The sequence below is a fragment of the Pezoporus occidentalis genome, unplaced genomic scaffold, assembly GCF_034315485.1.
Source record: "Pezoporus occidentalis ecotype Australia unplaced genomic scaffold, CSIRO_AGI_Poc_V1 ctg76, whole genome shotgun sequence".
In the NCBI taxonomy this organism is placed as follows: Eukaryota; Metazoa; Chordata; class Aves; order Psittaciformes; family Psittacidae; genus Pezoporus; species Pezoporus occidentalis.
This window is the reverse complement of record NW_026916115.1, coordinates 3780542-3795575: the sequence shown is the minus strand read 5'-3', so window position 1 is coordinate 3795575 and position 15034 is coordinate 3780542. Positions and strand designations below refer to the sequence as shown.

General features: G+C 42.2%; 1 protein-coding gene across 4 annotated transcripts in view; it reads right to left on the bottom strand.

Annotated features, from left to right (window-relative positions):
- SMG7 (SMG7 nonsense mediated mRNA decay factor) overlaps positions 1-15034 on the bottom strand; it is a 60823-nt gene that overhangs the window by 8517 nt on the left and 37272 nt on the right. Inside the window, exons 15-23 of one of the 4 annotated variants that reach the window (XM_062602208.1) lie at positions 11639-11783; positions 10042-10421; positions 9116-9481; positions 7421-7570; positions 5208-5288; positions 4422-4581; positions 2878-3048; positions 2627-2778; positions 70-2190 (exon numbers count right to left, since the gene is read on the bottom strand). In XM_062602208.1, the coding sequence (XP_062458192.1) occupies positions 2077-2190; positions 2627-2778; positions 2878-3048; positions 4422-4581; positions 5208-5288; positions 7421-7570; positions 9116-9481; positions 10042-10421; positions 11639-11783 (1719 nt within the window). In that variant the 3' untranslated portion in view covers positions 70-2076. Of the gene's footprint in view, positions 1-69; positions 2191-2626; positions 2779-2877; positions 3049-4421; positions 4582-5207; positions 5289-7420; positions 7571-9115; positions 9482-10041; positions 10422-11638; positions 11784-15034 lie in introns of those variants that run through there. The other 3 variants (XM_062602207.1, XM_062602210.1, XM_062602209.1) reach the window with 3 other exon arrangements.

Genomic DNA, 15034 nt, shown 5'->3' with positions numbered 1-15034 from the left:
AAAAATGTGGCATGTTTAAAAGCCTGCAGCCAAGTTACACAGGAAATAAACGCTACACACAGACCTGCATGGAGAGAACATGGTTTAATTAAAGGCAAAGCTGATTTCAGCAGCTGCAGTTCTTGCACAGACAGACAAAAAAACACAAAAAAAGCTTACGACACAAACCAGTTTCTGTTAGGGGCCCCTCTCCCTCGCTCCTCCAAGCATTGGAGGGCAGGAGGGGTGTCCCAGCCAAGAGCCGGATGCATTCCCAAGGCCAGATGCTCATGCACAAGTGGAGCGGTGTGGCTGGGACCCTGGCACTGCTGGAGTGAGATGGTGAACCTGGTTAGCTCATCTAGGGTGCAAGAGTCAGTGACAGTTCAAACACCGGAATGTCGCAGCTGCTTGGGTGCACAGCTCAATACACAAACTGGAAGGGCTGGAGGGAAGTAGAGGGGTTTGGTTCATATTACCACTGGGTGGAAACTTTTAGACTTTTTAAAGGAAACACAACTTCGAAATGCAACAAAGAACAGTGATGTTGCTAAGGTGGAGGTCATGTGTGAGCTGCTCATACCCCTGCAGGAGTATTGTGTCTCCTTCATCTTCCCTTTTTTTATTCTCTGTGGCTGCCCAGACTCCAGTGTCACTTCGGCCCCTGCATGTGCTTTGCTCTGCAGTTGACTTCCAGCTCAGAGATCCTGAATCATGATACAAATCCCTACTGCTAAACACAGCAAATGGACATTGTTTCCATAACTTCCCTGGGAAACCTAACAAAAATGTTGTCCTTTTCTTTATCAAAGCTTGCAATCTTCCTTCCCTCTAATAAATAGCAAATAAAACATTTCCCTTTCCCTTCTGCACCTTTTTGTCTATGAACAGCACTATACTTTCTTCTGTGTGTGGGTCACTCGTGTGTCCACGGGTGCCTTGAATCTCATTCTGGAACTGAAAGTCTGGGGCTGCAGCTGTGGCTGGGAGGTGGGGACGGGTTTCTGCAGAGCTGATGTGTGCCTACGGGGTGCATACACTCCGCACTGTCCAGGCTGACTGGCAGCTTTACCCAGCCCTGCTGGACCCCTGATTATTTTCTGCAAGACGTTGCACGTTGGTAATGAAACTACTAGCATCCAGCGAAGATGGGAGGATGGAGAAAGAAAGAAAACAAAACAAAAACCACTGAAAGCTTTCTACCTACCTATTAAAATGAGTCAGGCTGTGAATGCACAGACTAGCCTGCCCTTTGTGGGGCTAGCCACTATGCTACAGTAAAATGTACAGGAATCAAACATTAATTCAAAACCCCATAGTAGTTAACTTGCTTGTCCAGCAGAGTGCTGCAATGCCCCACATCACCAATTATAGCTCAAACACCTACTGAGAAGAGGGCATTTCATGCTGGAGTTTCTAACCCACCCATGGGCTGGCCAAAGCCTTTAGGTGAAGGTAAAGTGGTGTCAAGTGCCATACTCTCCTTCATGAAACTCCTTTGCTAGCCCAGGAGATAGTGCTCCCCCGCGCCACCAACCATCTCTGACCAGAGCAGCAATTGGGGCTTTCATTGCTACACACTGACTATGAAGCACGTCTGTGTACAGAAGAATTCAGTGTGATCTTACTACTGAGATAGTAATAAAAGATGTTTAGCAGTAATTTCAACTACATTCTCAGTCAGCAAAGCTATCATTAATGGATTTGTATTTTATCTCCCCAAAGAGAGGAGAAGGATTGAGAAGTTCTCATTGGCTTCTCCCATCTGCCCTTCATTCTCAGCTTTTACTTCCCATGTGGCTGGGGACATGCACAATGGAGAAGGTGAGAGGCGGTGATATCGGGTTACTGAGTGAGACAAACAGCAGTTCCTCTCTCCCTCCAGAGGGCCCAGGGATGGGAGAGTTCCTGATGTTGTTTTCTTGCACTGCAGACGTTTTGTGCACACTCAGTGGGTTGGTGGAGCACTTACGCCCTCCTGACAGCAAGGACCAGAAGAGAGGGCTGCCACCTGCACAGGACTGTGTGGGCCAGCACTGCAAACCCAACATGCCATGGTTTATGGAGCCTTCGTTTGCAAGGGTTGCCACCTTGGTCTCAATGCGGCGGGTTCATGGTGCCTTGTCCACGTTGCTGCTTCTGCTTCTGCTGCATTAACAGCTGCTCCAGAGCCGAGGGTCCAGGGTGCATCATGGAACTGGACCAGATGGACTAAAAACAAACAGCCAACAATAGCACCTCCTTGCATTAGACAGCCCCTCCCCTCTTACGGAAGAGAAAGCGGAGACAATTTTTTCTATTCTCCCTCTTTATCATTTGTACATGGCTTATCATAAAAGTTGTGTAGACTTCAAAGAAGGCGTTCCAAAAGGAGGCTCCATGGAAGAAGCTTATCATCCTCCATAATCCTCATTACCATAAAAATCATCCCATGTTAACCATTACTCATTTTAGAATAGTCAAAGCAAATTTTATAATTTCTTCTGGTTTGGTAGCCTGGTCTTGTTCCACAAAATACTCTAAACCAGCAAGGACTGGAAAACCATGACATCTTCCAGCACTGGTCACACCTCCCACATTGCCTGCATAAATGAATCTGCAGGAAAAACAAACACCCATTCCTAAGCACAGCTTCAGTCAAGCGTACCTTCAGGCTCTCCATAAGCACAGCTGAGGAGTCCTCCATAGCAGGAGGGCCTTGGGCTGCCCAGGTGCCACTGGGAGTGCTGGTCTGGTGCCAGCTGCTCTCCGAAGATGATGATGTTGCTGGAAGGTAGTCCAGGCCAAACCCTCCCATTGCTAAAATGGTAGAAAGATAAGTTCAACTGAACGTAGCAAAATCACTGCAAAGCGAACACCACAGGCCAGCTTTGCGTGAGCCTGGAACCTAGCACTTGCCTGGCTTATCTGTCTTCCAGCGGTCTGCAACCCTCCTGTCTCTGTTGTCTGGAGTCCCAATAGGTCCGAAGTTGGAGAAGGGAACAGAATTGTGGTTATGGGTTGGAGGGGAGCTTGGCAAGCTGCTGGGGTTGGAGGAGTGAGGAGACTGGCTGGCTGGTGTCGAATGATCTAGTGATGACAAGGCAAGAGGAAAAAGGTCAACATAAACAGCACGAACCTGCCATTTGACTTTTTTTAGTGCTGCTGCTGCAAATGCTGCCATGGCCCAGATTTCTTCAATGTGGGAGGTCAACAATGGAGGCTCCCTCCATCACACAAGTGTAATGCAAATTCCTAGGTTTTAAGTGAAAATTTTTGTGCATTGACAAGAACAGAATGAATGCGTTTAATACATATATTTGCTTACCAGAAAAACAAAAACCAGGAAACCTCAAGAGGGGTGGCTAGCCAAAGTGAGTTTTCCTAATATTTCTTGAAAAACTTTTCTTAAACAAATAAAAATTCTCCTTCCAAGCTTGACAAGCCAAAAAAAAAACAAAACAAACAAACAAACAAAAAAAAAACCAACAAAAAACAAAAAATTTCCATTAGACCTTGAGGAGTTTACAAGTTTAAAATTTGAACTCCAAAGTCTGTGAATGCTCTAATCTTGTATGCATTTTAAGTCAATTTAGACCAGAACACAATACTGAGAAAAAGTGAGAGCAAGCATGAAAAAGCCTATCTGCAGGCACAAGAGAACGATGCCTGAAGCAACACAGCATAGCAGGATGGCAGGATACTATGTGGTCCTTAATGAAGAAGTGAAGGGAGAGAAAGCTGAAGCCATGTGAGCCATAAATCCCTATAAATAGAATAAAAGCACTTTGAAATTCCTTCCATTTCACCCACAACAGTTATTTCTGCTTAGTCTCAGTGCAACCAAAAATCTCATTCAGTGCAGATGTTATTTAAAATCCATTCATTTCTTAGATTCAACTTAATTCCTGTCTCACACTCGCCTGGATTTTTAATGAGAATAAAATCCCAACAAAACTTTTAAAATATTATATGCTTCTAAGATAGTTACTAAGGAAAAAGCTGGTTTGCTTTATAGGTGGCTTAATAAAAAAAGAACAATAAAACAAACCACACAAAAAGCCTGGTAATATTTTCCTTCACATTTTTTGGTCATATAGTTTCTTTCTCTATCAAATATCTACATTACGAAATTCAGTTCTTCCTGCTTTTTCCAAAGAAGCAACACTGAACGTATGCTAACGTTTGAAGTCCCACTCCCAAATGCTTGTCAGGAATGCAAGTTAAAGAGATTTCAGGATCTTCTATCCTGCTTAATTACTTTAATTAAACCCCAGGTTCTTATGCTACATTGATTACAGAATCCCCTCATATTTCTGAGGATAAAGACAACCAGAAACCTTCAGACACCTAGTCAAGCAAGTTTATTTTTAATGTCCAGTTACATTCAACTTGCACTATGTTCAGAATTAATTCAAATCCTCTTAAATCACTAGACACAACAAAAACCATACCAGGATTACCTGAGCTGGCTGGAAGGGATGGAGACCACGGTGTCCCTTCAAAGAGAGAATATAGTGAAGTCTCCTGATGAGCAACTGAAGGGGTGACTTCTGTTTTTGTGCTGGTATTCATGTTTTTCCCATATACCTCATTGAACATGCTGTTATTTGGGTATCTTTCCTGAAAAGAAAAAAGAAGAAACAAACAAAAAAACTATTTAGTCTAGGCATTAATTTCAAACACTGAGACTCTACAAAGGAAACAATCAATTACAGATCAAAATATTTTCCTAACTCCTTTGTCACTCCCCAGCCTCTTCTTTGACCATTTTATTTAACATGAAGACCATCACATTCTGAATCAGGATAGATTTCTCCTGTCTGGACTGCAAAACCTTCACAAAAATCTTTTAAATTCCCAGTACTAAGGAAAATTGTAAAAGACCCTGCTCAGTTCTCTGGAAAATAATGGGTAATCCAGTGCTCAAGAAAAATAACAACCCTACCCACCATAACACTTTGAGATGCACCTTCTCAGCCAACTTCCATGATTCTACCATGAGCTAGGGGCCCGTGAACTCAGCAAGATACAACAGTATGTCTGCAGAACACCAGCTAGAATAAATTTGTGAAGACAATTGAAAACGCAAAGATAACCTCACTGATACAGACTGAAATTAGGCACACACAGAGATTTCCTTCACGTTTTCTATTGGTTTGAACTAAAGGATATCCCCATATTTCTGCCATGCTACCTTGTTTAATGGCATGCTCAAAGAGCAAAGTGGTGCAGACTCTGGTCCTCACCTGATTAAGGGAAAAGCCACTCAGGGACAGGAAAGACGATGACTGAGACATCAGTTCTGATGGTTTTTCCAGCAGAGACTTCTTTATAAACCAAAAAGGGGAAGAAAAGCAGTTATTGTTCAGCGTAGTGAGGAGAAAAGTATGCTATCAGAAACTGCCAAGGTGGTTTTGGACACTTTTAAAACCTTGTTTTTTGGATCCAGCACCTTGGAGAATAAGGAGAACGAGACTAACAAATGCAGAAAGTTTCCCTACTACCTGTAATTAATACCCAAAAATCAACAGCTGAGCCTTGGGCAAACCCCACTGCCAGAACAGCTTTTCAAAGCCAAAGCGTAACACTCTGACACATCTAGGGGGGAGATTCCTGAAAGAAAGATCATTGTACACACAAGACCAATTATCAGAGGACTCCTTCAGACAAGATCAGGCTCTTGCATGCTGCTGCTGACAGAAAATTTTTGTTTTGAGAACATCCCTGCTGTACAGACATTCTTACAGCAAGAGCAGCCAAGTGCTGTGATTTTTTAAATTGGGTTATAGAGTCCAAGTTTCATTTAATGCTCTCTCATTTTCATCATAAATGACTGAATTAAAAAAAAACAAAACAAAAAAAACAACATCCCACCAAACCAAACCCACCCCCCCAAAAAAAAACCAGTGCTTAAAACAGAGGTTCCAAAACTCCCCTGGCTTTCGTGGTAAGATACTACGGACAGTGTGACCTGATGATTTTCCACCATCTATGGCCACCCCCTCCCATATAGCTGTTATTTCCAGCATTGTATTTCTCAGTATTTGCTTCAATTCTTACTATAATCAAGCAGTGGAAAATAGTGTCTGTGAAACAAGCCTATGTAGGGAAGAAATAGGATCAGTCTTCATTGACACAGAAACCAAAGAAAAATTATAAAGCTAAGCTGGTGGGCAATTAACATCACCAAATTTAGCATCAGGATCACCAAGACATAGAAATAGTAAAGCCATCAGTAAGTAAAACTGTGTGTGACCCAGAAGGAAAGGTGTAGTCTTGTTCCAAATAAAATCCCTCTTGCACTCATACCAGCTCAGGCATGTCAGATGTTTTTAAATTTATTGTTCAAAAAAACCCGAGGAAACCTGAATTAGTGTCCCCTTCTCTTTAACATGGTCTCAGTACCTGGAATATCTTTGCTTTTATCCTGTAAACCTAAGATAAATAGCCTCATTTTCTTCGCAAGCAGCTCCCAGCTTGTTAGATTTTCAAAGTGACAACTCATTTCTTTGAAAGCACATTTTAAAAGGCAGACAAAATTCACATTCTGCATATGCACACAGCTTGCACAGAGAATTTCCTTCCATTTGTCAGCAGACAGCAACAGTAGGAGATTCAGAGGAAGCTGCTAAAGAAGCAGCTATTAGTTTCTTAGTGGAGGTATCTAATGAGAAAGAAATGGGTGTCTATTTTGCTACTGGCTCTTTGGGATGGTGTGTAATGTACATGAGGAATAGACTTGATCAGAGATTTTGAGTCGCAAATTACTTTTCTTTGTTCCTACTACTAATCTGAAATAGTAGTACTTAATGAACACGCTTGTAGCCATACCAGAAAGGTGCACTGCATTTTCAGAGGCAATTTACAAATTCAGCAGCTCTAAGACACCGCAGCTAGTAAACCAGGAAGGTTTTAATACATAAATGTAGGGAAAAATAAAATCTTTCAGTCTGTCAAAAAGGACTATTTCCGTAACAGTTACTGATTATTTAGCCAGTTGCTTGCAATTTTTTTCCAAAGACATTTTGCTCTTTTACCATCTCTTATCCATTTAGTAGGGAACTCTTCCCCCTGCCTTTGTGGAGTTTTTATACACAGATTATAATAAGCCATGCTCTTTCTGATGACTTTCCACAGCTGAATCTGTGTTCCTCCTTGCCCTTACTACTAAGCCCATACAACTGCAAAAGAGCAAGTGCATTAAATGCTGTATCAATGTCTCTCCTGAACACCACTTTTTGATTTCTGAACAAATTATCAGGCCTGGATTCAGCCCAAGAGTTATAATGTGGGCCTTCAGCTTGTCTGAGCTCTCACATGAAGAACAGCTCAAGGGTGAAGCAGGGAAGTGGACAGGAGAGATGAGAGAGAGAAAGGCATTTCACATTTCTTACAATTTCACAGAAGAAAGAGATGCTAGTTAAGAGTGAGAAGCAGCATTATTACATCAAATACATACAAAGAGGCTTCGTCCAGGAAGAGAGGCGAGAGGCCCCAGCAGAGCTGGGTAAAGATCAGGAGGATTAGAGAAAATCAGCTCTTCCTCCTCCTCCAAGGCAGCCAGACTCTTTAACAGGTCCGGAGGAAGCAGAGGGGAGCTCTTGGGGTCCTAGTGACAGAAATGAGCACAGTGAGACAACAGAAGGCAGAAAGGGGAACAGCAAGAGACAGCAAGGGGAGGCTAAGGCACAGTGGGGTAAAAGAAAACAGCAAGAGAAAAGCAGAAGGCAGCATACAGAAGTGTGAGGTGAAAAGTGGTGCAGCAGAAGTGTGCTGAGGTACACAGAGAAAATACTGAGCAGAAAACGTAACTAGCCACATTGCCCAACACATACTGGGAAGAGCACTGCAACATCAAAATGGTGGGCAGCTAGTTTTAATTAGTGGAACGTGTGCTTCCTATTACATCTATGCTGAATACTGAACCTGTTTTCACATTCAAGGACAAGGAACATGAAATCATGACATTATTCTTCTATAGCTAACCTGCGAGTAATTTAGGTTTCAAGTACAATTACATTTGCATCTTCTTCCCTTATCTATTTGTGGAGTTCAAATCCCATGAGACTTATTTTCGCTACTAATGGCGGCTACGCCAATGCACAGCTGACCAGATGTCTGAGCCAAAAAATTCCTTCAAAGTCCTGGTCAAACTCCACATGTTGGCTTTTGTGAGGGATGTTTACACAAGCATCACGGGTGCAGCTTCTTTTTGTACTGCACTGTGCTTCCACCAAGGCAAGGTTTCCCTTTTAGGGATGAGAACAAGGCTTTGACCCTGTTTCCATCTAAAAAACACAACCTGACATCAGGGTAGAGGCAGACTCCTGTATATTGTCTTGCTTTTCTCTCTGAAGGATAAGCCAAGTGATCTCAACTGACCTGAAAATCTGGAGTGCATTTACAGAGGCACATCTGACCAAAGGTTTAAAGAGACCTCTGTTTAAATTTCCTTATAAATATCACCAAAAGCACTCACAGACAACTCCAGGACTGTTAATAAATAACAATGATTTCAGGTTTTATAAAACAGCAATATGAAGCACAACTGCATGAACAGAAACAAAGTATTACGTTAAGCACAACCAAGAGCTAAGGAAGTCATTTAGCTCTTCTCACTGCATGGTGGAATTTGCAGGAGGGAAAAAAAAAAAAAAAGTAATCCAACACAAGACTGCTCCTGCCATCTCCAGTTTCCAGCTTTTATCTCCCTATTGCAGCCTCAGTCATTCAACACACTTAAGATACTATATGGGTGGCAAGAGTTCATCTAAAGGGTAGTAATTCAACTACGATTATTTGGATGGCTTTTATTGTTTCCATCAGTTGCCAGACAAGAATTTTCCCCAAAAACTATGAGCTGCCATGTTTCTCTACCTGACAGACACAGTGCAGAGATCAATGTCACATTTAAACTGAACAAGACTTACACTTACCTGAAACCAAATCTTCAAGAGCCAGATCCCACACACAGCCAACCAATAAAGGAGAATTTGTCACTGATTGCTGGAATCCCATTTACTGATACCCAGATCCCTACTAAATAAAGACCTTACTTGGGACTACAGAACAGTCTTGAAACAGGGAAACTCCTAGAGTTGTCACGAATATTAGCACCTCATTGGTTTTCACCATTTATAGCATAGATCTTTACCTCAAAGGTCATCCTGGAGAGAGCATCCTGCTCTGGGCGGAAGACTCCTTGCCGTTTTCCCCTGCAGTCTATGTTAGACTGCTGTGCCATCACCCTATTGTCAGCCATGCCATAGGAGGAGTCCCAGTAATATTCTGGCACCTTGACTTCTGAGGGATTCTGGTTATATGGCTCCATTGGGAAAGGCTTCATTTTTTTCTCCAGAGGTTGCTGTTGCATCACAGGAGGCTGTAATGACTGTTCAAATAATTTTAGAGGGTCCTGGGCCTGCAGGTAATAGGACTGCTTTACAGGCATGATCTTTCCCAGTGAGCCTTGGACTTGAGGCGGGTTCCAGAGCTGCTTGGATGAGTCCGACTGTGGATACTGAGGCAGAAACATATGATTTCACCAGCAGGTAGGAACAATTAATGTTAACTGAATGCCTAACTCCATTCAAACTGTCAGTCTGGCTCACTTGTGATAAACATTCCATGTTCTGATTTGCTATGTGTCATGGTTTAAACCCAGACAATAACTCAGCACCACACAGCTACTTGCTCACCCCTGGGAGGAATGGAGAGGAGAATCAAAGGAATGTAAAATCCACTGGTTGAGATAAGAATAGTTTAATAACTACAGTACAATACACTACTACTACTACTACTACTACTACGGGAAATAACCAGGGGAGAGAATATAAAAGTAAAAGGGGAAAGGTTGACCACCTGCCCATTCCAGAAATACCTCCCCTCTCAGTTACAGGATCATATGTTCACACCCACTAAACTTCAGCTCTTCTACAGATTTGCCCAGAAGTTCATAGATCAAAATCCCACACCAAGGTCTTTAATGACAGTTTTGAAAAGGTAATGCAGGAACTTAAGCCTTGAATGTTGCTATTTACTTTTAAATGAAGCTTAGCTCTCTGTATTAATCAAGTTTACCTGCTGGAATCCGGAGTGGTGTGGTGGGCTCTTCCCCAGACCCTGCACAGCTTTTGTAGGGGACTGTTGCTGGGCCAGAGCTTGGACCTGTAACTGGCTTGCGGACTGTGCTGTTGCCTGAGCTGGTAAAGATGAAAGGGGCTGCTGGGAAGGAGGTGGTGTTTGCTGAGGTCCCTGGGTCATTGGCCCTGGTCCAGAGGGCCGTTGCTGGCTGTAAGGAATGTGGGACTGTTTCCCACCTTGCACCTGGTTTCCTGCAGGCGAGTGAGCTGTGGGCTGAAGGAAGGTTCCTGGGACAGAAACACCACCTGGGAAGGTATACCCTGTGCTCATGGAGAAAGCCACAGGAGGAGGGACAACATAGGCTGGGGGTGGAAACCCTGAAAAAGATAAAAACACATCTTTAATCATAATACAACAGAGCAGATCGTTCCCTCCAGAAGTCATTTTGTGAGTTGTTTTTTTTTTCTTCCTATTTTGCTCATTTTGACCACAAGGACAAGAAACACCAGTTTACATACTTGCACTATAATGTCCTTTCTCATCTTTGCACATATATGGCTGTGATCACAGATGAATTCAGAATCCATTCTTGAGTTTTCTTGCAATATTCCAAGCACTGATAACAGTCAGCCAGGGCAGTAACTGGGAAAGTCATGTTTCTCTTCACACACACCTTAATCTCCCTGATTTTAATTCCCCCACTACCTTTTTCCTTCACCATTCTGGGGTTTTGATGCTTTACCCCCTGAAGTTCCTTCCCCCTGAAACATACACATTTTCAGGGACTAACTTTGGAACAATGGACAGAAGCAATCAATAAGTCTACTGCCTCCTCCCAAAGGATCACCAGTCCCTGGATTAATTTAGATAGAGACAGACGGTAAGTAAACAAATCCTCATATCCACAAGATCAATTTCTTTCCTGAAGTTCACACTGAAAAGCCAGGTTTAGAAGGCAAGCTTTAATTCTGCATCCCACAGGCCATATTTTATGCTGACACTGGGACAGGGAAGATGTGTCTCTGTCTTATATTGAGCACTAGACATACAGCTGCAGGGAAGATACAGCCTCCAGCTATTTAATGAACAAACATGGACAACAAGGTATGCCAGGAACATTTCACAAGAAAATGGGAACACACAATGCAGCAACAACAGCAAAGACCACCACACAAATTACAGCCTAAAACACGAGCAACACTACAAAAGAAACTGAGCTTTAAAGAAGAAAGCAGTGTGATTGGTCTTTTGTAATGGAGTCCTATGCACAGAGAATACTTCCTCCTGAACTACCAAAAGACTGTCATATTTTGACTAACTACAGAGACAGCCTACTATGAAGTTCCTTGATCTCGCACCCACTAACCAAGAAGATGACACCAGATTTTATGACAGACCTTGATTCCAAAGCATAGGAATCTTATTTATCTTGTTTCAGTTCTACTATGCCCCTTCTTTACTCCTTTGCAAGATTCTCAACAAGAGAATGATATTCATTAAAACAGCTCCTACCTTCACAGGCTGTAACAACCACTATTGCATACTTTCTTTGCAGTCAACAGTAACCACATTTCAACCAAATGATGCAAATTACCTGGCCGGCTAGGAAGGGGAGGGAAGGCTCCTGGGTGATGAATGGGGATGAACTGAGAACTGCTGGCCTGACTTGGAGTCTGAGTTACAGGTGTTTTCCTTGCCTCAGACACTGGAGTCTTCCTCATCTCCGTCTGGGACTTCACCTAACGTAAAAGTAAGAAGAAATTAGATAATTTTTCCTGTAATTACCCATATCATATCTTAAGACAAAAAAAGAACACCCAGATTGTCTGAGAGATTAATTCCTTCTCCCTAAGTAACTGGGAGCAGTTTAGAACAAAGGAACCCAGTTTTCTTCTCTGACTGCAGACAGTCCACCCTGCTTGTCCAAAGGCACTCTTTCTTCACAATAGCACTCTACCCAAAAGATGCAAAAGGCTCTTTCTCTAGCAAGAGAGTGGGAAGTGGATGCAATATCCTCAGACCATACAACAGACTTCTGCTGTTCAGCTGCAGTGCCTTAAAAAGAGATGTGCAGATGCTGTTATGCTTCTACTAGGGCACTGCCTCAACCTAACACGCTACTTACCTGCAGCACCCTAAAAACCACACACTACCATGTTCTTCTTTCAGCCTAATCCATATGGTGATGTATATGCACAAATTCCTGCATACTATGAAATTCTTTTGACTAGGAACATACAAGACATAGCAGAAATGCTTAACCTCTTTCAGTTTACTGTGTAACTGCTGTATGTTCTGTTAAAAGAGCTGCACCAGTTAAAGGCAGAGAGAAGAATGTAATGGAATGTTTACCTGATTCTGAGTCTGCTGCAGTCTGGGTCTTCCTGGAGAGGAAGACAGAGGGGAAGACTACTTTCCCTTTCTGTTCAGCTCGGCAGAACTGCCTGGAATGCAAGATGGAGCAGGCAGGAAAATGACAGCAAGCAAGGAACCTGGGCAATACAGAAAGGGCCCAGGAACAGACCTGACGCCAAGCCTCAAAGGTGATTCAAAGAAACGGTTTTATCAGGGATCAAATTAAAAAAATCCAAACCAACCAAACAAAAACTGTGTGGGGTTTATTTCAACATTTACTGCTGATGAGTTGAAAGGAGCTGGAGAGCAGGTATTTTCTGCCAAAATATAGTAGTAAAGGGGTAGATGCATTCAAATGCTTTTCCAAATAAATCTAAATTTCCCCATTTAAAATTATGAGAGTGTAGCTTATTTTTTGCATTTAATTAAAAAAGTAGACTGTAAGACTGGGAGGTCTGGGTGTATTTTCAATCTCCCACTAGATAAAAATCAGGAGAAAACTCCACCTCAAGGTTCTGGATGATGCTAAGTACAACAAATGATGCAGCCCCTGCTCTTGCTGTATCTATTCACTGACCATCTTTACCCTTTGTCACATTCTATTTATTCAACTTACATTGCATTGTCTCTTTTTTCTCCACAATAAGCCAAATATTTTAATGACCAATATCAAGAGATATGCATTCTTTTATAACAACATTAGAGAATTCAAACACACTCTTCCTGCCATGGGATTTCAAAACACGAGCTCTGGTCCCATCATAAATTCAAAGCTGCTATAACACATTTCTAAAGGTCACTTTCAAAAGCACCCCCCACACACACCCCACATGATTTACAGTTAACGTTTAAAAACCTAAATAACTACAATTGATTAACCAAGACAGACATGTATCAGTTGCTTCCCTGCTTCTACTTAATTTCACCTCAAAAGTGTCAATACTACCAACTATTTACTCCCCTCCTGTGGTCCTAAAGGTTCCTATACGGTACTTGAGAGAAGCAACATATCACCACGGTGACCTCTTATAAGTATGTAAGACCTTGAGTAACCCTGCATTAAACCTTCCTCGGCCCCAAACTGTATTTTCCCTAGGGAGCAGCGATTCAACCAGTTGGACACTTCTGTGATCCTGTCTGAACATGGAAGTTTTCCACTTATCTGTAAAAAAGAACTGATTGATTACCTTTGTATAGTGTTCTTAACATTTTTGCTAAGTAGAAGCTGCAAGATTTGCAGCATTTAGGCTTTTGAAGGCGATGAACTATGGAGGATAAAGTCTGAAATTTCAGAAAGACCAAAGCAGAGCACTAACAGACCACCAATCAGTACAAAACCAGCAGTGGTTTCTTGGGGAGGTGAGAAAGCAAAACCTACCCATATTCTGGGTAGGTCAGTCCACCAAACTGTATGAAACAGAAGACATTTCATTGGAATAGCTGTCATAACAAATACAGCTGACAAAACTAAAAAGTCAAAATTAATTTCTATACAACAAGAGATGAAGAGTGACCAATCACATCAGAAAAGATTCCACTTCAGCTGGGTTAGAAATAAGTTTTTCCTGGGTTATCTCTTGATCTTAAAACAAATTTCCAATAAATCAGCTGGGTTAAAATTAAAATACCTTCTCTATCAAAAAAAACCCCACATACTTCTCAGAAAATCTGGTGGATTTTATCAGTATCAAGTCCTTATTTTGCAAGACATGGGCACAAACATCAAAACTAGGAGTTGAGCTCAGGCCTGCAGCCACATTCCAGACATTTTCAACAAATACGCAAGAAACTTGCTATTCTAACTCACCTGTGTTGGCTTTCAGATACCAGAATCTTGTCTGGTGACCCACAACTGCCACACACTTTTTGTGGGCTACTCCCCTTTACACCCCTTGGTGGGACACCCTCCTAACACAACTGGCTAACATTGCCAGTTCTGGCCTTCCATTTTGTAATGATGTTTAATAGCAAATAATCAGGAGGAAAACAAGAATGATCCAAGGGTCCTAATGACATAAGCTGGAAAGACAGAAAGAGCTGGTTTGCTTAGCCTAGGGAAAACAAGACAGGTCTTCAGAGCAGTTGCAAAGAGGAAGACTTAATTTGTTCTGCACACCTGTCCTGGGAAGTAGTAATAGGCTCACACAGAGGAAAGGAAGATGAAACGCATTAGGAAATAATTTCCACTTGCAAGAACAGTGAAGAACTGACACTGTTTCTCTAGGGGAATAATAAAGAGTATTCACCATATCATTAAATGCCTCCAGATGTCATTAGATAGTTTGACTGAGATGCAGTCAAACTATCCAGGTACAGATCAGATCAGTCCTGAAATTCTTCACACTTATGTGCCTGAGCACATATTTACGATTTAAGAGCAGTGTGGCTTTCCCTATTCCACAAAGGGCCACTTGACTGCACACACAGTACAGAAGATCTTTTTGTATATTTACAATTGGTGCTTTTGCAATGTGTTCAATTTACTGCATGTGCACAAGTCAACTGAACTGAAAATGCAGAGTACCAAGTTCCTTCACAACAGACTATAGCATAGGTAAGAGCACGACTATAACCTGGTCTTGTGAACTGCCTTGGTACCCTGAATAATCTGAGTAACAGCAGGTAGAAGGCTGGA